Source organism: Artemia sp. Qi Xiang Cuo, chromosome 17, assembly GCF_049724085.1.
Source record: "Artemia sp. Qi Xiang Cuo chromosome 17, ASM4972408v1, whole genome shotgun sequence".
Taxonomy (NCBI): Eukaryota; Metazoa; Arthropoda; class Branchiopoda; order Anostraca; family Artemiidae; genus Artemia; species Artemia sp. Qi Xiang Cuo.
Window position 1 is genome coordinate 50,247,434 of NC_142810.1, and position 23,537 is coordinate 50,270,970.

At 35.6% G+C, this 23,537-nt stretch overlaps 1 protein-coding gene across 2 annotated transcripts in view; it reads right to left on the reverse strand.

Annotated features, from left to right (window-relative positions):
- Positions 1-23,537, reverse strand: part of LOC148942303 (2-oxoisovalerate dehydrogenase subunit alpha, mitochondrial-like) — a 50,185-nt gene that overhangs the window by 18,019 nt on the left and 8,629 nt on the right. For both annotated transcript variants that reach the window (XM_089103728.1, XM_089103727.1), the window contains exons 2-4: positions 20,869-21,045; positions 12,894-13,089; positions 9,918-10,079 (exon numbers count right to left, since the gene is read on the reverse strand). In XM_089103728.1, the coding sequence (XP_088959854.1) occupies positions 9,918-10,079; positions 12,894-13,089; positions 20,869-21,045 (535 nt within the window). The remainder of the gene's footprint in view (positions 1-9,917; positions 10,080-12,893; positions 13,090-20,868; positions 21,046-23,537) is intronic.

The following is a 23,537-nucleotide window of genomic DNA, read 5'->3' on the forward strand; positions in this document are numbered from 1 at the left end:
ATATATGTTGAACCTTTGGTATCATTGCAGAGAAGTACTTGAATAAGAAGATGCATCTAAAGCACAGCTGCAGTCAAGGATTATGAGCCAGTTCCAAAAACGGCTCTGGTAACGCAACTGGTAAGCAATTATTTGGTATTATTTTAGGTTTAGAACTTAATTAAAATGAATATGATGATCTCCTCTTATTTTTATCAGTGCAAAATGGACTAAAATGTCCTAGTACTTGTTGAAGACACACAGAGCACTAGATTTGCCGTTATCTACCTTTTAAGCACAAATGCAATAAAAAATAAAGTAATTAATAATGATTAGGTTCTGCAAACTCACCATCTAACTAAAAAGAAGTTCGACTAACATGAGAGTTTGATTTGATGTCATGTTCGGTTGAAATCACTCAAGAAAAATTTTAGCATCGTGCTAAGTTAAGAAAATAATTATTTCTGTTCCAAAATCTTTTTTTCTTTAGGAGCAGTAGCGTCAATTGGTAATAAAGAAGTAGGCTACTCCCAATTAAAGAAAAAAATTACAATTAAATATTCCCAATTAAAATATTCCCAAGTGGTACCGTTAGTAGTGTCGATTGAAATATTCTATAAAAAAAAAGAGTAACTGAACCAAAAATAAAATAAAAATCTACAATGAATGATCCCTTAGGTATTTAAACTAGAGAAGTTAAGAAGTTAGCTCTTTCGAAAGGCTCGAGACTTCGTGAAAGTTTTTTTTTTTATCAAAAATAATTGTACTTGGCTATCAGAAAGTCTCTACTGAAAGGGGATCAAATTACAGTTCCGTTTTTCACAAGGCGAGTTCTTACTTTATTTAAAGTAAGGCATGAACACGAGAAAGTAAAATTGTACCTGAATTATATGGCAAAAAAATTAAATCAACTCAGCAATGTACTATCAGTTCGTTGTTATTTTTTTAGAAAAAAAATTCGATGACAAGTAAAATTGTACCTGAATTATATGGCAAAAAAATTAAATCGTTGTTGTTATCAGTTCGTTGTTATTTTTTTAGAAAAAAAATTCGATGACATTTCTTTTCGAAAGCTGTGATTATTCTTGCTTGTACAGAAATAATGTAAGTTATATACAACTCTACGTGTTAGTTAAGCTACTAGAAGGAGAGGAAAATCATTGTAGATAAAAAAATAAGCTTCCAGATGGGGATAAATCCATTTATTTAGACAGTAAAAAAAGGTGCAAAATTCCAGATATTTCGATCATCACATATCCAGCGACCGTCTTCAGTAGAAATACTAAAATAATAAAATTGAAACTAGCATATTTATACACAACAAAATAAATAACTTTTCGGGTCATTCACAAAATAATGAACTTCCGGATTATTCATATTATTTAATTTGTTTAATTAATATTTAACTAATTAAATAATTAATTTTTAAATGACTAATTATTATTTAATTAATCACAGAAAGTCTGTCTTCATTTATTTGTTCATCATAGAAAGGCAGTGTGATCTAAGAAAACAACATCTAATTAAAGGTGTTACGTCGAAAAAAATCATTGTAGATAGCTGGAGCACATCCCTAAAATATGATTAAAATCACAAAAACGTTTGTTCACAAAATCACAAAAACGGAGTGATATAATGACTGCTAGCTTTGATGCAATAGCAGGAGTAGAAACATTGTACATTTTTTTTCTGAGTATCATTCCGTGACATAAAGATATACACCTTCAAACTCTACTGCAGCACCAAGCACGCTGCAGCACCAAGCCATCTGCACACAAATCACTGTAGCACCAAGCCATCTGAGGCCAACAGAGCTGCACAATCTCTTCCTCAACTCCAGTATGTTCAAAGATTCTCTTTTTATCTCCTTCCATAAAGTTCCAATTCCCTTTAAAATCCTTCCTTATGATCTCTTCCTATCCATTGGGGGACGACCTGCTTTTCGTATGCCCCAGATAGATGGCCAAAAAAAAAAAATCTGAATGGCATGGCAATCAGACGGATGGATGGAAAACCAGACGGAAAATCAGATGGATGGATGGAAAATCTGATGGAAAACTAGATGGATGGATGGAAAGCCAGAATGAAAAACCAGATGGAAAACCACAAGGATAGAGGGAAAACCAGAATAAAAACCAGATGGATGGATGGAAAAACCAGATGGATGGCAACCAGTCATCCTTCATCTGAATAACGTGGTCTAGCAGTCTCAACTTTCCTTTTACTTTAGCCATAGAAAGTGGGATCGAACCACATTTTTTGTACAGCATATTTGACATACGGTCAGTCAAACAAGTACTTAAGACTATTCTTAAACAGTTCCTACGGAGAACATCTAACAAATAATCATTTTCCTCCCAAAGCGCCCACGCTCCACCAGTACTAACACCCAGATCCACAGAATTGACTCTTTATATTAAAGAGATCTAGATATGGGACTTTAAACTCGCACAAATAAGTAGCAAGAAGCATAAACTTTCCAAAAACTAGAAGTCACATGACCCTGTAGTCTTAAAGGATTCCTGATTTCAGCTCCCATCTTGGTGCATCCTAACATGTCTGGACTCTATTGACTCCCTGGACCTATTGACTCCCTAACATCTGGACCTATTGACTCCCTATATTAAAGATTGACTCCCTATATTAAGGAGATATGGGACTTTATACGCACTCATACAAGTAGCAAGAAGCATAAACTTTCCAGAAACAAGAGGTCACATGACTCTGTAGTCTTAAAGGATGCCTGATTTCAGTTCCCATCTTGGTGCATCCTAACATGTCTGGGGTAACGATTCTCACTATGAAGGTCCAAAGGGCTCCAAGATCACTTACATCCCAAATGATTTAAAATGAGACTACCATATTAATTACATCTTATAATGTGGAAATGCCAAAGTACCTCTCTCTAAACCTTAAAAAGCTTTATGTCCTAAGTCACACCGAGAATGTTACTACTACTACTACTAACATTTCACCGCGACACGAAACCGCCTGAGGTTAATCCAACTACGCACGCTCTTCCTCCATCCCAGTTTACTCAAATCCTTCCTTTTTACACTCTCCCAGGAAGTCCCCATTCCTCTCAAACCTTCACTCGTGATATCCTCCTACCCCAGAAGAGGACGACCTGCTTTCCGTTTAGCCCTAGACGGTTGGTAAAAAAGGACAATCGTCGGCAATCTGTCATCCGTCATCCGCACAACATGACCTAGATATCTCAGCCTTTCTTTCATTATAGCCCTAGAGAGCGGGATTGAACCCTATTTTTCGTATAGCCTATTTTTTTAAATACGGTCAGTCAGCCGGGTACCCAGAACAATCCGTAACCATTTTCCCTGGAAAACATCTAGCAAATCTTCATCCAATTTTCGAAGCGCCCATGCTTCAGAGCCATATTTGACTACTGTCATGACTGTAGCTTCTAATATACTAATCTTGGTTTGCAGACTTATTTTCTTACTCTTCCAAACTATTTTTAATTGTAAAAAAAAAATCCCAATCTTTGAGCACATTTTCGACGGAATACCTTAAATTAGGTACCATTTTCCCAGACCACACTGCCTTTCTATGGCGAAAAATTGAACATTCAAATGGGGATAAGTGTATTTATTTAGACAGTGAAAACAGGTACAAAAGTCTAGATATGAATACCTAGGTATTAATATCTAGACTCTTGTACCTGTTTTCACCGTCTACATAAATGGACTTATCCCCTTTTAAACGTTTATTTGTTCGTCATAGAAAGACAGTGCGATCTGGGAAAAGGATACCTAATTTAAACGTATTCCCTCCAAAATGCGTCGTATATATGGGGAAATGAGACCAATTTAGTCAAGATTAAAGAAGAAAATTTATATCTCAAGGTTGAATGAACCATGTTAGTGGAATCTCAGGAAATCTAGTGAATGACCCGGAAGTTAATCATTTTCTTTTGTATAAATGTATTAGTTTTATACTTAATACTTTAATATTCCTACTGATGACGGTCGCTGTATATGTGATCGAAATATCTAGAATGTTGTACCTGTTTTCACTGTCTGAATAAATGGACTTATCCCCATTTGAACGTTTATTTGATCCTTGAGCAAGCAATTCACAGCCTTTTTTGGCATTTTGGCATCTACAAAGAATTTTCAGACAGAATGAAGACAGTTAAGAAAATCCCTAACTAAACTTTAATAAAGATGAAGTCACTTATATCTCCCCTCTTTGCAGAGCCAATCTGGTTACCCTTAAGGAAAGGGGAATCGAATTTTTTGAGGATTTACCATCATTACTCTCCATAGCCCACCGAAAAATTGCTTTTCCCTAGTCATTCCCCCCTTAGACTTCCCCTTCTCCATTCTGTCTCAACAAAAATCCCGATTTTCGCCACAATCAAATTTTCCCTTGAAATATATAGAAAAACCTTCCTCCCTATATAAACAAAATTTTAAATTAGCGAATAAACTTTCTTTTCTTTTTCCTAATTTTACTTTACCACTAATTGCCTAAAGTTTATTTTATTGGATTTGGATACGCTATTTTTGCTTGCTACATTTTATCGACATCTACTTATTTTTCATATTAATCAACTTAAACAATTGAAGGCTTGACGTGTAGTGACACATTTCGTCCTGAACTACTTTTCAAGATTTCTTCACGTTTCAATTATTTGTTGGACGTTTAAAACGAAATCGGCTCTCTTATAGCTTGTGATAGCCTGTTGGAGATAAATATTATTTTATTACTAATACATTGTTTATCACTTAATGATAAAGCTTAATCTTGTAATGCTAATTTTTATTTAACATTACTACCACAAGGCGATTATTCAAGTGCCGCCACAACAGTGACGGTTTATTTTACCTTGTGGCATTTGCGTACCTAATGGCGATGCAATGGCACTAAAACCCAAGTCCTTAGATAAATAACAGTTATTATGGGTATTGCTTATAATAGTTATTATGGCGGTTATTAACCGTCACATTAGCGGCGACTTGTTTACATAGTGGCACCTGTGCTCAATGGCGATGAAATTGTTATAAAACTCCAATACTTAGATCCATAGTGGTTTAGGTGTTTTCGAGGACTACACTGCCTTTCTATAACGTACAAATAACAGATCAACAGGTACAAGTCCTTTGATTTGACAGTTAAGCAAAAAAAAATGTCTGGGTATTTCGGTCGCATTTACAGTGGCCGTCATCAGAAGATAAACTTTAGCTGATGCTGATGATGCCTTCTGCATATGTGACCGACACATCCAGAGATCTGTTTGTTGTTTAACAGTCAAATAAAAATAATTGTTCCTATTAAACTATTTTTGGGTGCCATAATAGTTATTGTGGATCTTGTTTATAATGTTTATTATGGAGGTTATTAACCACGACGAAATGGTTACAAAATCTAATTTCTGAGTTTTATAATGGTTATTATATATATTGGTTATTATGGATGTGCGTGTAACTGAACCACAAGCAACTGAACCCCTGTAACCGAACCATCGTGTAATTGAACCACCGTGTAACTGAACCACTATGCAACTGAACCCCTGTATAACCGAACCCCTGTGCAACTGCACCCTCGTTTAACTGAACCACCAGGCAACTGAACCCCATTTAACTAAACCCTCGTGCAACTTAACACCCGTGCAACTCAACCTCCGTGTAACTGAGCCCCCGTACAACTGAACCACAATGCAACTGAAGCGCCGTGCAACTGAAGCACCGTGCAACTGAACCACCTTGCAACTGAACCATCGTGCAACTGAACCAATGAAATCAGTTTTTCAGTATTCTAAAAATATGAGGCAATATAATGGGGTAAAACACAAGTTTTAATTTTACATGTTCAACCTTCTTCGAATTGTTTGTTTCTTAAAGTCATGATATAAACACCTGTCAAGATCATTCATAAAAAAGCTTTGTTTTATTTTTGCAAAAAAAGAAGATCCGATGTCACAAACCATTAAAGCTGATTTATTTTTCGTTTTTTCAAATGAATCAGACCTTTCTGGACGTTAAGTAATAAACATATGTGTTTAAAACATTTGACCTTTGTCAATCTAGATAACGAATTTTGATCAGATGTCTTTGAGGAGATTGCATCTAAAAAGGATATTGGGGGGACTGCTTGCACTCCACCCTTTTTTTCAAAATCCCTTCAACATGCCCAGAAAGTTTAAATTTCATACCCTCAGGTTTATACCATCAGCTGTTCTCGGCACATTGCAGATACGTTGTCTTGTCAAACTGGATACACAAGGTACCTCTTGATTTAGTTCAAGATGCTCCTAAACATTTTCCGAACGATGTGATGGCTGATACCATCAGCCATTATAGATATTGCTTGTATTTCCTTTTCCCAGCCGATAAAGGAAAAAATGTTGTTTGTTTGTGTATGACCCTCATTTTACTGGTTCTCAGAGGTTGGACCTTAATGCTCTATGGTTTTTTTTATTTGCAAAATCAAGCAAGTCCTCTTTTCTTCATAAAAAAAAACACCTTGTATGGGCTAGGGGTTGTGAACCCTGGAGGCACTTATTTAACCTTTGATCTATTTTAAAAAAAATGGTCAGCTCAAAATTATCGATTGGATGTATTTGGGGAAAAACAAGGGTGTGGGTGGAAGCCCTTCAGTCACTTTTAACTCTTAAAAAGTAAACTGGAACTTTTGATTTCCAATCGAATGAGCACCACCCCCCCCCCCCAAGTTCATGCAAAATATTTTCCATAAAATCTTATGTGTTAACATTGAGAAACTAGCTTAACTTAAAGCCCTTGCTCCAGGAGCTGGGGGAGCTGGTGGGGTTGTTAACCCCAGAAGTATGGTTATTTGACCTTTAGACTATTTTGCAAAAACAATTTATTTTTATTTTGATGGGATGCATTTGGGGGGGGGGTGGCGGTTAAGAGGGAGAGGCTCATTGTCCTCTGATTACCTTTGATTCTTCCAAATGGAACTTGAAATTTCGATTTCCAATCGAATGAGCCTTCTCCAAAGTTTGTACGACCATCCCTTCCATAAAATCTTTAAATTTCAACAATAGGTAAATTTCAATAACCTACAGCTCTTTCCCCCGAGGACTGTGGGGGTTTTTGTTATTCACGTTTTATTGTTCGTTTGGAAATGGAAAGTTTTAGTGCCCTTTTTAAAAGTAAAAAGTGATTGGAGGGCAACCAGCCCCCCCCCCCCGGGAAAAACAACTCCTGCGGAAAATACCTCCTGGAGATACCACCTCGTGGAAAATCCCCCCCTGGAAAATTCCTCCCCTTGAAAAATCTTCCCCCGAAAAATACCCCTTGCGGTTGGCTGGTCTCCAATTACTTTCGACATATAAAAAAGACTAGAACTGCCTGGAAATTATAAATAATTCTACCTCCATCCTCCTCTCATCCCTCCCCTAGATCTAACGTCCCTCCCCTAGACGCATGTCGTTTTAAGACTACGTCACAAGCGTGAAGCAAAAGGCAGGTGTCAGCCTCTTCGTGTGAACATAACAAGATGAGGTTCTGCTCTTCGAATGCCTGGTTAGCTATGCACGTGTTTCCACTAGTGCAATATACTCCCAAAGATCATAAGGGAGTAGATATCAATTTCACATTTTTGACACGTTTTTTAAAGTTTCTCTTGTACCCCCCCCCCCCCCCAGAACAAAAATTCTGGTTACGGTCCTGGGAATCATACATCAATTTCTACCTCCACCCTCCTCTCGCCTCTCCCCTAGAGCTAATTCTGTATTTATCCGAAGGCTCAATGAAAATTGAGATGTTTTGGCATTAAAATGCCCCCTTTGAGGTATCTCCCTCTCTTCCTAGCTACAAAACAATAAAAAAAACCTTGCAGAAGTTTAAGTACCTTTTTAAGTTTTGTAATTTGTCCATTGCTTACAGATAGTGTTTGTTATTGGGAAAGATACGGACATTTTTCGCGTGGGAGTTTCCTGAAGGAAGGGGGAGAGTTTCTGGAAGATTTCCCATGAGAAGAACATTTTTAAACGGAGGGAGGGCAAGACTTACACATATATTCCCCTTTTTCACTTTCCTAAGCACCTCCCAGCTAAACTAAAAAATAACAGAACCCAAATAGAATATTCCAATTTGGAAGACCATATTTTCCGCGAGAGGGTATTTTTCCATGGAAGAGGGGGGGGGGGGGGTTAAACGCCTAGACCCGTAGACAGTGACAGGGCGAAGGGAAACCCCATTAACAGATATAAACAGGTGAAATAAATCTGGCTTTAAGTATTTGTGACGTCCGGTTTTCTTTGTGACAACAAAACAGAGCTTTTTTATTAATCATCTTAACAGTCATTTATATTATGACTTTAATAAGCAAACAATTCCACCAAGGCCGAACATGTAAAGATTCTAACTTGTGTTATACTCAATGTAAGTACGGTGGTTTATGGGCACGAGAGTTAAGTTATACGAGGTTTCAGTTGCACGGTGATTCAGTTGCATGGTGGTACAGTTGCACGGTGGTTCAGTTGCACGGGGGTTCAGTTGCACGGGGGTTCAGTTAAATGGGGTTGAGTGGCACGGGGGTTGAGTTGCGCGAGGGCACAGTTAAATGGGGTTCAAGTGCACGAGGGTTCAGTTACAAGAGGGTTCAGTTTCATGGGGGTTCAGTTGCACGGTGGTTCAGTTGCATGGTGGTTTAGCTGTACTGTGGTTTAGTTGCACGGTGGTTCAGTTACAGTGGTTTAATTCCTTGGGGTTCAGTTAAATAGGGTTGAGTTGCACGGGGGATGAGTTGCACGAGGGCTCAGTTAAATGGAGTTCAGCTACAAGAGGGTTCGGTTTCATGGGGGTTCAGTTGTATGGTGGTTTAGCTGTACTGTGGTCAGGGTTGCCACCCTGACCTGAAAGAATTTACTAAATCGGAGAGGAAAAATTTACTAGATTGCATCTGTTTTTACTAAATGCTCAAAAAAAATTTTTGCACGTGCGGCTACGCCACACGCGCACCGTCAACCATCGATTTCTACTATAGGAGGATAATCAATACGATTTTCACAATCTTGTTTCCTTTTCTCTTCTTTTTTCTCTTTTCCTTTTCTCTTTTCGAATCTCAAGCAATTTTATTGGGGGGCGAGAGGGGTCCATATCTGGATAGTCAAAACGCATGGGATGTATAATATTTTTTCTCCACATTATTGGGGGGGGGGCAACCGCCCCCGCCCCCTTGCCAACCCTAAACGACGCCCCTGTGCATATATATATATATATATATATATATATATATATATATATATATATATATATATATATATATATAATGTTACATTTCTACTTACTTTTAATTTCTCTTAGCAGGCTCCTTTTTGCTCAATAAAAATTTTCCAACTGAGGAGATTCACCTAATCACCTTGGGTGGTTGACTTCTGTTTTGATTCCAAAGGATTCCCAATCATGACAAATCCAAGCGTCATTATAGTTTCATTTTTAGTTAGCAAAATTTTATACACAGAAAGCTGATTTTGTCGACCTTTAGATGCTTGTAGTGAATTGTCTGTTTACGGAAAAAGGTGACTGCTTGTCTGTCTCTGAGACAGATAAGGAAAATTGTAAAACAGACAAGAAAAAATTGTAAATTGTCATATGTTTACGATAATTTTTTCCCCTGAATTCATGGAAAATAAAAAAAAGTTTTGCTTACTATAAATCGACTTTTTACTAGTTTTTACGAGATTTCGGGAAATTTACTAGATCCTCTAAACTTACTAGATTATTTCTGATTAAACTTATTATTATGATTATTTCTAGATTACTAGATTAAACTTACTGATTTTTTTTTTTACTAGATCTAGTAAAATCCTACTGACGGTGGCAACCCTGACTGTGGTTCAGTTGCACGGTTGTTCAGTTACAGTGGTTTAGTTGCTTGGGGTTCAGTTGCAATGGAACCGTTATTATGGCGATTATTAACCGTCACAATAGTGGTGGTTTGTTTACCTTGAGGCATTTGTGTGGCCAATGGCGATGAAATGGTTACAAAACTTAAACCCTTAGATCCATAACAAACAGGCATCTGCCGTCCTTTGCCAAGATCTTCACAATTTCCGTAGCACTGATTCATAAATTGGTCAAGTGAGAACCCACGCCATAACAGGGTGCCTAAAATAAAAGAAAAACTAAGTAGAAAAGTGTATAAGTTAAACTGATTTATTTTTCTTATACATTGATAATTAACTTAGTGACTCAGCTCACGTTCATCTGAACAAGGAGGAGGAGAGGGGGTATTTTCCAGGGGCGTGAAAATGGCGAAACAACAGTATGTTGTATTTAAGACTATGAAACAATTGAGGCCATGATTTTACCATTCTGATTTTAACGAATTTATTATTTGCTAACTTTTGCTTGTAAAAACACACAAGCTTCAGCAGCTCTTGCTGGTGGTTAGAAGTTGACAGGCTTTTCCTTGCCACATGGATCCATCTTCAGTCATGCGGGTGATAAGCTGCAATCACGACGAGACCCGTCTGCTTCCATTTCACCATAAGCCGCCTAGGGGCTCCAGATGGGTCTTGATCGCGGCTAGTGAGGCCGTTGGCTGACAGGACAATGTCACGCAGGTTAATGATTTGTACAATAAGAACAATCTTATTGTTATAAGACTATAACAATAATAACAAAAAATCCGCAAGATTGTAGAGATAAATCAACTTCTGGCGACTATTTAAAAATGATAAAAAAATACTGAGGAATTAAAAATGCATAAACAAATCATATGTGCTTAAATGAACATAAATTACTTAGTATGTAAAAAGAATAAAGGATAAAAAATAAAGGATAAAAAAGGATAAAATCATAAAAAAGGATAAAAGGATAAAAAAGGATAAAAAAGGATAAGAGGATAGAAAAGGGAAAGAATAAAAGGATAAAAAAGAATCACAGAATAAAAAGGATATAAAAGGATATAAAAGGATAAAAAGGAAAAAAGGATAAAAAAGGATAAAATGATAAAAAATAAAGACCCTCAAGAGCCATTGCTGGCGCACAGAACGTCGAAACAACGTTTTAGTTGCTGGGTCTTTTCTTTATAAGGACAGGCAATAAGCCTGTTGCAGAACCTTGCGACAGCGAGGATCAATTCCTGGGCTCCCTATTGCCTAGTAGACCATCAATCCACTTTGCTACCACAGGATTTAAATATGTAGGTTTCAGCTTTTTTATCCTTTACTTTTTTATCCTGCACTCTCAATGCACTTAGACTGATAAACTTATTTCACGTCTTTAAGCTGCTAACACTGACATATTTTCTTCAACACGAGAGTCGATCCAAGTAATGGTAACTCGTGGCTTCTGGAACAGAAAAGCTCACTAACTTGACAAAGAAAAAAGAATCATTAATTGATTAACACCATCTTAATACCACCTGTTCCTTGGAGGAGTAATAGAAGCTAGCCTATAAGAGACCAGATTTGTAACAAAGAACAAATACGATTCTACGAGAAGGCAACGCCTCCTCCTTCCTCTTGTGGGTAGGATTGACTATAGCTATACTATTTCCACAGCCTGGTATGTCTTGGGAGATATAGTCCCTTTGAATTTCCGAAATTAATAACACATTCGGTTGACACACAAAAATTGGCTTCAAGATTGCACAAGCCTAAAACCATCGTATCCCTTTGATTGTCAATAAATACCAATCTTTTAATTTTATTTCCGACTATAAAAAAGAGAAAGCTGAAATGATCTACTAAGAAAAGAAGAAACAACAATTTGTTTTTCATTTGCCTTTTATCTTCTTTAACCCTGTCCGTTTGTAACTTCTTTTTTTTTATAGTAGTCTCTTTTTAACTGATCTTCGGAGAAATTTTTGGAAATAAATCTAAAAATATTCATCTGGATTAACAAAATTGCCTGTTTTCACGTCATTTGCCAGATACAAAGTCACCGCAAAATTACAGGCCATAGGTACATAGGCCATAGGTACAAGACCGGGGCCGTTGAGAGCCAGGACTACAAACTAGTGATAAATTTAATTACTTCCATTTATAATAATTAAATTTATAATTAATATATTACTAAATAATAAATATAATTTATTAATTAATTAATTTAAATAAATAAATAAATTAATTATATATTAATAAATAAATTTAATTATTTCCACATAAGAAATCTTGCACTCAGCCTATTTGATCCCCAATCCCTAAGAATTCTCCCTCTCTATCTCCCTTCCCCACGCAGTATCGACGGCCCCGTTAATGGCATTCGTTGCTTTTATGCCAAGTGTGAAGGTTTTCAGTAAATCAGTTTTGGCAGAGATCCCTCCTTGATTAAATGTTCAGTTTAAATAGCTGGGAGTCCCCCTTAACCAGTCCATAAAGTTTTTTCCATTTTTAAAAATAAAGTTCAGTAAAATCAGTGTCACTAAAAATTTACCAAAGAACTATTACTACAATTAACACCATAAGAAAACTATTGCAATTCAAAAACGAAAAGAAGTTAGAAAGGATAAAAAGAAGAAGAAAAGAAGAAGAAAGAAAGAAGGATAAAAATATTTTGACTCCTATTCCTCTGAAAAAAAGTTCTAGATTAACTATCTAGAACTATCTATCTAGAAAAAATTAACTAGATTACCAAGATTTGAAACTTTAGAGGGTAGACTACCAACGGTTAAGCATAAAATCCATCACCATTTCAATAAGACTGACTGAATGTATAATAAAAATGCTCAGGCTTTAGGTACCCGTTGTACTACGTTACACGATTGTTTCCAAAGTAGAAGATCAGCGATTGGCTAATATTTATAAACACAAGCAAACTAAATAGGTACACTTTATTTACTTTTCTTTGAAAAAGTCCTTTTATTGGAATTTTTTATATTAATTTTACAATTTGTTATTAAATTTTAAGTATTGAATTAAATAATTGATAACGTAATTAATTTTACAATTAATTAGTGAAATTTGTCAATTTTACCAGCTTCTCGATATTGTCCAAAGATCAAATCTTTTGAATCTAAAGCGGCCGCACTTCCAACGTGAGTTCCTTCTTCCCCAAAGTTGGTCATATAAAATGAGATTCTCCCTTGCCTTTGGCTTTCGTACATAATTCTGTCCATTGAATTTAGTTGTGTCATCACTTTGTACATTTTTACAACAGTCTCTTCTGGAAGCTATAAACGAATTTACAATGGTTAGATTAGAAATTAAAATCTTAGCATACACAACTACAGTTCTTTAAAATGTGCTAAAATATAAGTTTATATAAGTTATCACAGTTTTTTCTGGCCTTAAAAGTTTCAGGCTTCATCAGGTTAGACGAGAACTTAAAATCATACCACACATTCTATAGTTCTTTAGTTTCCTAATGTATAAGCGTCAAAGTTTTATTTTCCAGCCTAATCAGGTTAGATGAGACCATAAAATCATACCATATATACTATATATCTATAGTTCTTTTAAGTTCCTAAAGTATCAGTTCCACAGCTTTTTTTCGGCCTTGTCAGTTTCGGGCCTTATCAAACAGTTCGTGGTAACGTACTGATTTTTATGCTGATTTCAAATATATAAGTTTCATCAAAATTAGTTCTACCCATCAAAAGTTAGACGCCTGAGAAAATTTGCCTGATTTTCGATTAAAGGGGGAAACACTCCATAAAAGTTATAGAACCTTAACGAAAATCACACCATCAGATTTAGCGTATAAGAAAATTCTATCATGAGATGTTAAGCTCCTATCTGCAAAAATGTGGATTTTTGTATTTTTATTCATAGGAAAGACGATGACTATATGTTTATTTGTTTTTTTTCCCAAGTGTGATTCCATCAACCCAGTGATCCTAGAATACCAAGAGAGGGCTCGTTCGAACGGAAAATAAAAGTTCTAGTCCCATTTTTAAGTGACCAAAAAACGGAGGGCAACTAGGCCCCTCCCACGCTCACTTTCCCGAAGCCCTCCAATTAAAATTTTACGATAGCCGTTTTGTTCAGCATGGTCGAAAATATAACAATGTCTTTGAGGATGACTTAATCCCCCACAGTTCCCGGGGGAGGGGCTGTAAGTTCTGAACTTTACCCAATGTTTACATATAGCTTTGGTTATTGGGAAGTATACAGACGTTTTCAGGGAGGATATTTTCTGGTAGTGGGAGGGGGGGGTCAGAGGTTAAGTGGGAGGATCTTTCCATGAAGGAAGTTTTCATGGGGGAAAGTTTTCATAAAAGGAAAAGTTTTCATAAAAGGAAAAAGAATAAAAGGAAAACAATTAAGGATATTTGAAAGCGAAGGATAATTCTTGACAGTAAAGGGATATACAAGCAAAGCCTAGCACTACATACACAGAAAGAACAAGTAAGCCCAGTGCACATTGCTAAATAGAAACTGTAGCTAGACTGAGCACAATGAATTTTTGTATATTCCTATAATGTTTTTTTTTCGTTTATTAACTTGTTTTCCATTCATATGATCATACCCAGCCCCCTTGTTTTACGGTATTATAATGAATAGACAATGTTTTACTTAACAATTTATAACAGGTTACATTTTTTAATTTAGACCAAACTCTAGTTAGCTCGCACTGTTCTCACATGTAAGATTCCAGACTAATTTTAACCTAGTTTTAGACGAATTCTTTTATTATTATGATTATTGTCTCTTACTTAAAATTCTATAGACTGTCTAGCCAACAGACCCCAAAATAAGTCTAAGGAGCTTAAACTCTACAGAGTATACAGATATACTCTAAAGTCTTCGGGGCTATTCACTTACTGCTAAGTACCTTTCTTCTGAAGATTGAAAACGTTTAGACAGCTTATTGAGCTTTACGAAAGTGATTGGCTCAAAATCAAATGTATCTCTTAACAGCATAATGCTTTAAGTTTTGCCAGTTATTACATTTAAGTTATTACCAATAAATATTTTCATCTTACATACTATCTATTGTACCTCCTTCGTTGCTTGACTTCAAAATACGAAAAATAGCTTTTGTCTCTTATATTACCATGTTAAGTGAAAAAACAACAACTAAACTACTGCTTCTAATTTGTATTTGTTCACTTTTCTCCTGCTTTTTATACTGTTAATGACCCTTTTTAATATACTAGTTTATTAAGTATACTATATATATATAAAATATATTGTTTATCAAGAATATAAATATATATAATATACTAATATATGGCCTGTATATATGTTTATAAAACTATATGCATGTTTTTTTTCTTTTTTTTTACCATTTTGATAAAATGATGGTACTAGGGGTCGGCGCCGTTTCTGTTTCTGTTTCTGTTTTTTTTTTCTAACGTTTTATGTTGTTTTTTTTTGGGAAAAAGGAAAAAAAAGAAAAAGGTAGCCGTTTTTTTAGCACCGCTACCGGTTCTGTTTCGTTTTTTTTCTCGCCGTTTTTTCCGGTTCTGTTTTTTTTTTAAACCCATTTTTATTAATTTTCCGTGTTTTTATTATGAATAGCACCATAGCGCAGTCTAGCGACTTTTATTGGATTAGCGATACTTGCCATCTATCGAAAACCGCTGTCTTTACGTCTTCCGAAGAAAAGATTTGCTATTGAAGAAAACATTCGCCATAGTAAAAATTAATCTAAAGCAGTCTATAACGCATATGACCGATTGGTCGAACGCGTCAAACCCCAAACAACAACAAGCAGTCTACTTGGATTTACACCTTTGGTTAGTCTTGGTTAGTAGATGGTTACCTGGATGGGTAAAGGTGCAGATTAGCTACTCCAGTAGCATAGGGTGCAGAGGCCCTGCAAATAGAACCAGGATATACACTAAGAAGTGATTTGTTTACATCCAGCTTCTACTGAACCCTATCTGTGCAAATTTACAGCCCAATTGACTGAATAATATACAGTAAGTAATAAGTTGTTTTTATCAGGGGTTGCTAAACTGTACCTTCACCCAGATTAGTTCCCCCTGTAGTGTAGGGCACAGAGGCCATACCAACAGAACCAGGATATACAGGGTGAGTTCCAGCGATTTAATTTTCATTACCCTAGTAAGCCCTGTAGCACTAGCAGAAGCGGAACTACAGAAAATCTTTGATATCCAATGGTCAGATATAGGAGCTACTCAACGAATCTTGCTGATTTTGCCTCTGCTAGTGCTGCAGGGCTTACGAAAAGTAAAAGGTTGGAACCCAGCCACAGTAAGAGATTTTTTTTTATCCTGTTTCTACTGGACAGTATATGTGCAACTTTACAGCCCAATTGACTGAATAATATACAGAAAGAAATAAGTTGTTTTATCAGGGGGAACTAATCTGCACCTTTACCCCTGGTTTCTCACATCAACATAATTGAATTAGTTGATTGAAATTTATGATCAAGGGACTGTTAAACAAAGGAGTAGGGTGAACATGTTGATGATCTACCCTTCAGCATGAGGGTATAAAATTTCCAAATGACATGTTGATTTTAGGCATGTTCACTTGCAGCACCCAGGAAGGAAATGTGAATAGCCTTGATATTCTTTACCCTGCAAATGTCGTATACTTTAGTAAATATTTGGAGCAGCTTATTTCCAATGGTCTAATTAGTCAACCTATTATCTGCATTATAAAATCTTCTAGCTACATCAGAGAGTCCTGGGCCTACGCTTTACCATTTCCTACTATTATTAATATTATACTTTTATTTCCCTTAATATACCATATGAGGAGTATTCACAAATACAGAAAAAAGATACTTGCTAATGGCATAAAATAATGCTCAGTCCTACAGAGAAGTGTCTTTTTTACTTGAATTGTTCTTCTGTCATACTCTTATTTGCAATCACAGGAGTAACTATACCTGCACTGCTCCATGCACTTAATAATGATATGCTTTGTAGGTACCAATACACATGCTGTCATAAATGGCATCACATCTGGCATCAAATATTTCATCAAGTTCTGACTCAGAACTTGGAGAGGGCCCGCCGTCAAAGGAAGTCAAGTTCTGGGAGCAACATGGGACCAGGAATAAGGGAGCAGCTATAATTACCTGCAATTACTGCAAAAAAGATGTCAAGTCAACAAAGGGGTCTGCAACATCGTTTAAATTTCACCTTATGGCTAAACACAAAATTGCTGAACAACCTTAACCAAGTACTGTTCCAAAGAAGTCACATTCTACAGCCTTGTTTCAGCTCAGCATGCCGAGCACATCATGTGAAACTAACCCAACTCCATTTGAAGGCACTGGAAAGAAAAGGGATATAAGAAATTTTTTGAAGTCAACAAAGCAGCAGCAGCTGAAGCAGAACAAGCTGTGTAGCAAAAAGGTTTGCATTGACAAGCTTCCTATTTCAATATTGGAAAAACCAGGAGTAAAGGCTCTAATCTCTAAACTTACAGGAGGTCTTACTAGCCCCTCAGCTCGTACTGTTGCAAGACATCTAGTAACAGCAAAGAAAAGGAAGGTCAAGCAGCTCAAAGCTGAACTCCAGAAAGTCCGGAAAGTGAATTTGACCCTAGACTGCTGGTCTTCAAGAACGGGGTCTGGCTTTCTAGGTATTACAGCTCATTATGTGATGAAAAGCACTGATGGCAAGCTCACTTTGGTGCATAGAATCCTTGAGTATAAGAGACTAAAAGTTGCTCACACTAGCGCCAACATTCTTTCGTGCAATCCGTAGTAGCCTCCAGAAGTTCAGAATTCTACGGAAACTCTACTTTATAATTACTGATTCGAGAGCTAATATAGTAAAGGCTCTCAGAGACGGTGACAGTATGCGAAGCTCATGCTTTGCACACAACCTGCATAATGTGGTGACTAATGCCCTTAAGCTGTGGGAATGCAGAAACCAGGCAGATTTAGTGAGCGTTCCCCACCTAAATGATTCAGGATCCAGTTCAGAATCTGATGACAACGTTGATACTGCTGAACAAGATGACTTTCCTGACCTGATTGTAGGAGGTTATGACATTGAATAAACTGGGTATACCGACTGCGGTAATGATGATGATAGTAGCTGAGAATTAAATGATCCAGACCTTGACACGCGATAGTGAGAGCTCAATACCTAGACAAAGAGGCGTCTCTAGTGAAGTATTGACACTAGGACGAGCACTAGTAAAAATAAGAAAGCGAGTTAGAATCCTGAAAGTATCTTCCAAATCCCGCGATCTTTTTGAAGCTATTCGCAAGATATATAATCTTAGTCTTTCCATCACAAAAGACGTGAATGTTCAATGGAATAACACACTTACCACTATAGAAATGTATTGTGCACGAAAAAAGCCACTGCGCGACTTCTTCAACCAAAACCTACGTGACGCTAAGATTAGAGAGCTCGAACTTCACAGCAATGAGTGGTCCATTATGGAAGCTGTCATTGAGGTTCTTCGCCCGTTCAAACAGGCAACAGTGATAGCTAGTGGATACAATTATGTTTTGGCAAGCAAAGTCGTGCTGATGATTAAGGGATTACTGTTGTTTTGTCAGACTCCAGATACTAGTATTATGGCTGAGTCAATCAATGGGCTGAAGGAACTTCTAGTTGTTCAGCTCAGGAGATATTTTTCAGCCAGTCCTAAGTTTGATATGATGGTCTTCACAAGAGCTGGCAGTTTGGACCCTGCAATTTATGAAAAAATGACACGTGTAGACAGAGAGTCAGCTCGTCAGTCCATCTCCTTGCTTCTCCAGCAATTCATCTCCGAGCAGAGAAGCACAGAAGAACTCGATCCAATCTAATTGAACTCCACATCTTTCCCTATTGACGTCGCTCCTACTAAGGCAGGGACTAACCGAAAAGGGTCACCAGAGACTCTTGATCAAGAAGACAGCTTGTTTTCTAAGTTTCTCTGCATGACTGCGCTATGGATGAAGTATACGAGGCAAAATGTCAACGGCATAAGCATTGACCACGTGGCAGCAAATATTATCAGGTCATATGAGGAGAGGACTCCTTTGTTTTTGAGCGAGAAACGAAGGTCAGGACAAAATTATTCTGTTCCACTAGAATTTTGGTCTGATTGCTTTTACACTTACCTGGAGTTAAGTGAAATTACATGTATGCATCTATCAGTCCCTGCAACTTCAGTTCCCAGTGAGAGTGCATTTAGTATTGCTGGGTACTTTACGCGAAAGCAGTGCTCACGAATGACTGCAAATTCACTTGAACTCCGAATGTTTTTAAGTGATAAATTTTAATTTATGTGGTCTTTTCATATATTTGGTCTTTTTGTATATTTGGTCTTTTTTATTAATCTATATTAATAAATATTCTCTTTACTCTCGTAAATCTAAAGAAACTGAAAAAAAACAGAAATATCTGTTAAAACGGCCGTTTTTTAATTAAAAAAAGGTCGTTTGTGTTTTTCGGTTAAAAAAACGCAAAAAAAAAAAGGATTTCCGTTTTTTTTTTCACCGTTTGCGTTTCTGTTCCGTTTTTTCATTGCCGTTTTTTACCGTTCCTGTTTTGGCCAAAAACAGAAACGGTGCCGACCACTAGATGGTACGTTCTTTTATGCGTAATTTGTTTTTAAACCTATTTTTTTTTACTTTAATCTGGGTTTTTTTTTAAGGAAATCGAATGCGGCCCAGCCTGGATTATGATAGCAATTTTTTAAACAAATCTTGTCTAAGAGTCAGATCAGGCACCATAATTTTCCCCAAAACAGTAATAGACACCCTAAATGCGTTGCTTCACAAAATTGCTTCACAAAGATAGTTGCTTCACAAAAAAGACTTAGATTACCTGCACAAGTACGAAGTATTTCTTCTTCTAAAAAGCATTACTTCTTCTTCTTCTTCGAAGTATTTCTTCTTCTAAAAAGCATTACTTCTTCTTCTTCTTCGAAGTATTTCTTTTCAGAAAACACCACGCTTTGTCAACATACAGGGTTCATACATAAAGGGTTCTTACTTCATGGATAAACAATACACCAGAGAGTCACTAATAATTCGTATTTCTCATATTCGTAAATATTTCGTAATAATTCGTAAATATCAGTCATCTTTTCACGGGAGGGGGAGGGAATTGAAAACAAGAATGGAGCATATTTTGTGACTTGTTGCACTTGCAAGAATAAAAAAAAAGTAAAGTGATTAAGCAATATCAAAGTAACCCATAGTAGAGTAGAATATTTTTATTTATAACACGTACATAAATAAATGTCACAAAACAGCGCACATGCCTGGTGGCATACTTTAGCGCTGAAAATATTGCCAACGAAAATACACAGCCATTTTCTAACTAAATTTTACAACAACGAAAAAGAAAATCCTGATGAACAAAATGCTTAGCATGTCATAAGATACCATATTGCATCATTTTCTTGTTTTTTTTCTTTTAGATAGAGAGAACAGTACGCGAAAACAGATTTAATTTTTGAATTCAGTAAACACGCCTTTACTGAAAGCATAACTTACATTCTTTGCATTAAAATGCTGTTCGCTAGTTCTATCAATTTTCAACATGGACAAATGCATAGAACACTAAACAGCAATGATCTTTATGACCTTTAGAACCCTCCTTAAACCCTTCCTGTAGAAGTATGTATCACTGTCCTGCTACACTTTGAAACAGGGTTTGAAGTTCAGTTAAACATTCTACCATTATCCTTTAATTTGATACTAAGCTTGTTTAATTGAAAGAATATGCTTTATCTGAATTTTAGATTAATAATGGGTTATCCATTTATTACAAAAAATAAAATAGAGCATTACATTTAGGGAAAGAGGTACCCCACCTCCCCAGGACTAAGATATGTAAAAAAAAAAATCCTATTTTCATGTGTTTCACTGTAAAATAAGTATGCTATTAATATATATATATATATATATATATATATATATATATATATATATAAAATATATAATAAATAATATATTAAATAATAATATAAAATAAAATAATAATATAAAATAATAATAAATATATAATAAGTACACAAAAAGGATTTCACAGTAAAATAGTATACTATTTAAAAATAAAAAAAAACCTCACCTGTGGATCCTGTGTTTGATCAATTATTTGACCTTTTGTGTTCATAACTCTGTAAACAGGAATTCCATCATAAATATCAGGTTTTATAAACTCCAATTTTTCGGTCCATTGTGATCTTGACCCTGGGAACTGTGGTCGATCTTCGCTCAAATTATCATATGTGGAAATTGAATATGTCTATAAAAAACAGCATATATATTTGATGCCATTCAATAGAATCCTTTATTTTTGTTTACCAAAGGGTATTTGGAAAGAAACATGAATCAAAAGTTTTTTCATTACCTGAGCTATGCACAAGAGGCAATAGGGGGTCAATCTCCCCCCCCCCTCCCAAGTCAGCCAAATATCCTTTCCAAAAGTTTTGAGGAGACCAAATGAAAGGACATAAGTTAAGTTGAGAAAATACATACCTAAAATGCATCTTTCTGTACTAGACCCCTTTCCATGCTGAACCTCCCTTAAAGCTGTTAAAGCTTGTTAAAGCTGAACCTCCCCCTAAAGACCTGATCTGTTTGTACTTATTTGGATTACAAAGTGTGTATACGTGATACACATATGTGTAACTGACATATATCGACGATTTATGTTCCAGGAAGGAATAGTTTTACATCTATAAGAAAAAGTCCATAACTACAACCCTTAGTTTTTACAAAGATTTATACAAAATAATTGAAAATGACAGTAAAAATAACTGATATGTAGGCCTACATACAGACACTACATACATAAATATCTTAATTACTTTATGGATACACAGTAGACCAAAGAATTACTGATAATTTGTGGGCACTGCATGCAGATATTAGTAAATTGTTTTCAAGCAAGGGGAGATAGAGAGAAAAAAACAAGAAGAAATGTATTTTTCCGCGGCAGTTTTTCCTGAATGGGGGGGGGGGGAGGAATATATCGCGGGGAAATATATCTCCACCTTTGGTAGGTATGCATAGGTTATAATAACTTTATGAAAAAATAAAGTAACTTCATTACAAGACAATAGTCCAATAGCAAGCATTTAAAATAAAATACATCTGTGAAGGTATAAGTTATGTCAGGTGTGGAGTTCCGTGACTGAAGACTTGTGTGATGGAAAACTACAGAGGCAAGAGACTATAAAAGGGGCATGTTGAAAGAAATAGTATAGCTTTTATCTTCAGACACAGTGTGAATTAGAGTATTGAAAGCCAACCCAGTTTGACATTAGAGAAAGGAAATAGTATACAACTAATGTCAAACTTTCCTTCAACCATGTTGAAGGAAATAGTATAGCTGTTATCTTCAGACAAAGTGTAAATTAGAATATTAAAAGCCAACTAAGTTTGAAATTAGAGAAGAGTTCAGCAAATTTCTAAAATTTGCAAATTCAAAAAGGAAATAGTATACAACTAATGTCAAACTTTCCTTCAACCATGTTGAAGGAAATAGTATAGCTGTTATCTTCAGACAAAGTGTAAATTAGAATATTAAAAGCCAACTAAGTTCGATATTAGAGAACAGTTCAGCAAATTTCCAAAATTTGAAAATTTTCAAAAAGGAAACAGTATACAACTAATGTCAAACTTTCCTTCAACCATGTTGAAGGAAATAGTATAGCTGTTATCTTCAGACAAAGTGTAAATTAGAATATTAAAAGCCAACTAAGTTCGATATTAGAGAACAGTTCAGCAAATTTCTAAAATTTGCAAATTTCCAAAAAGGAAATAGTATACAACTAATGTCAAACTTTCCTTCAACCATGTTGAAGGACATAGTATAGCTGTTACCTTCAGACAAAGTGTAAATTAGAATATTAAAAGCCAACTAAGTTCGATATTAGAGAACAGTTCAGCAAATTTCCAAAATTTGCAAATTTTCAAAAAGGAAACAGTATACAACTAATGTCAAACTTTCCTTCAACCATGTTGAAGGAAATAGTATAGCTGTTATCTTCAGACAAAGTGTAAATTAGAATATTAAAAGCCAACTAAGTTCGATATTAGAGAACAGTTCAGCAAATTTCCAAAATTTGCAAATGTTCAAAAAGGAAACAGTATACAACTAATGTCAAACTGTCCTTCAACCATGTTGAAGGAAATAGTATAGCTGTTATCTTCAGACAAAGTGTAAATGAGAATATTAAAAGCCAACTAAGTTCGATATTAGAGAACAGTTCAGCAAATTTCTAAAATTTGCAAATTTACAAAAAGGAAATAGTATACAACTAATGTCAAACTTTCCTTCAACCATGTTGAAGGAAATAGTATAGCTGTTACCTTCAGACAAAGTGTAAATTAGAATATTAAAAGCCAACTAAGTTCGATATTAGAGAACAGTTCAGCAAATTTCCAAAATTTTGCAAATTTTCAAAAAGGAAATAGTATACAACTAATGTCAAACTTTCCTTCAACCATGTTGAAGGAAATAGTATAGCTGTTATCTTCAGACAAAGTGTAAATTAGAATATTAAAAGCCAACTAAGTTAGATATTAGAGAACAGTTCAGCAAATTTCCAAAATTTGCAAATTTTCAAAAAGGAAACAGTATACAACTAATGTCAAACTTTCCTTCAACCATGTTGAAGGAAATAGTATAGCTGTTATCTTCAGACAAAGTGTAAATTAGAATATTAAAAGCCAACTAAGTTCGATATTAGAGAACAGTTCAGCAAATTTCTAAAATTTGCAAATTTCCAA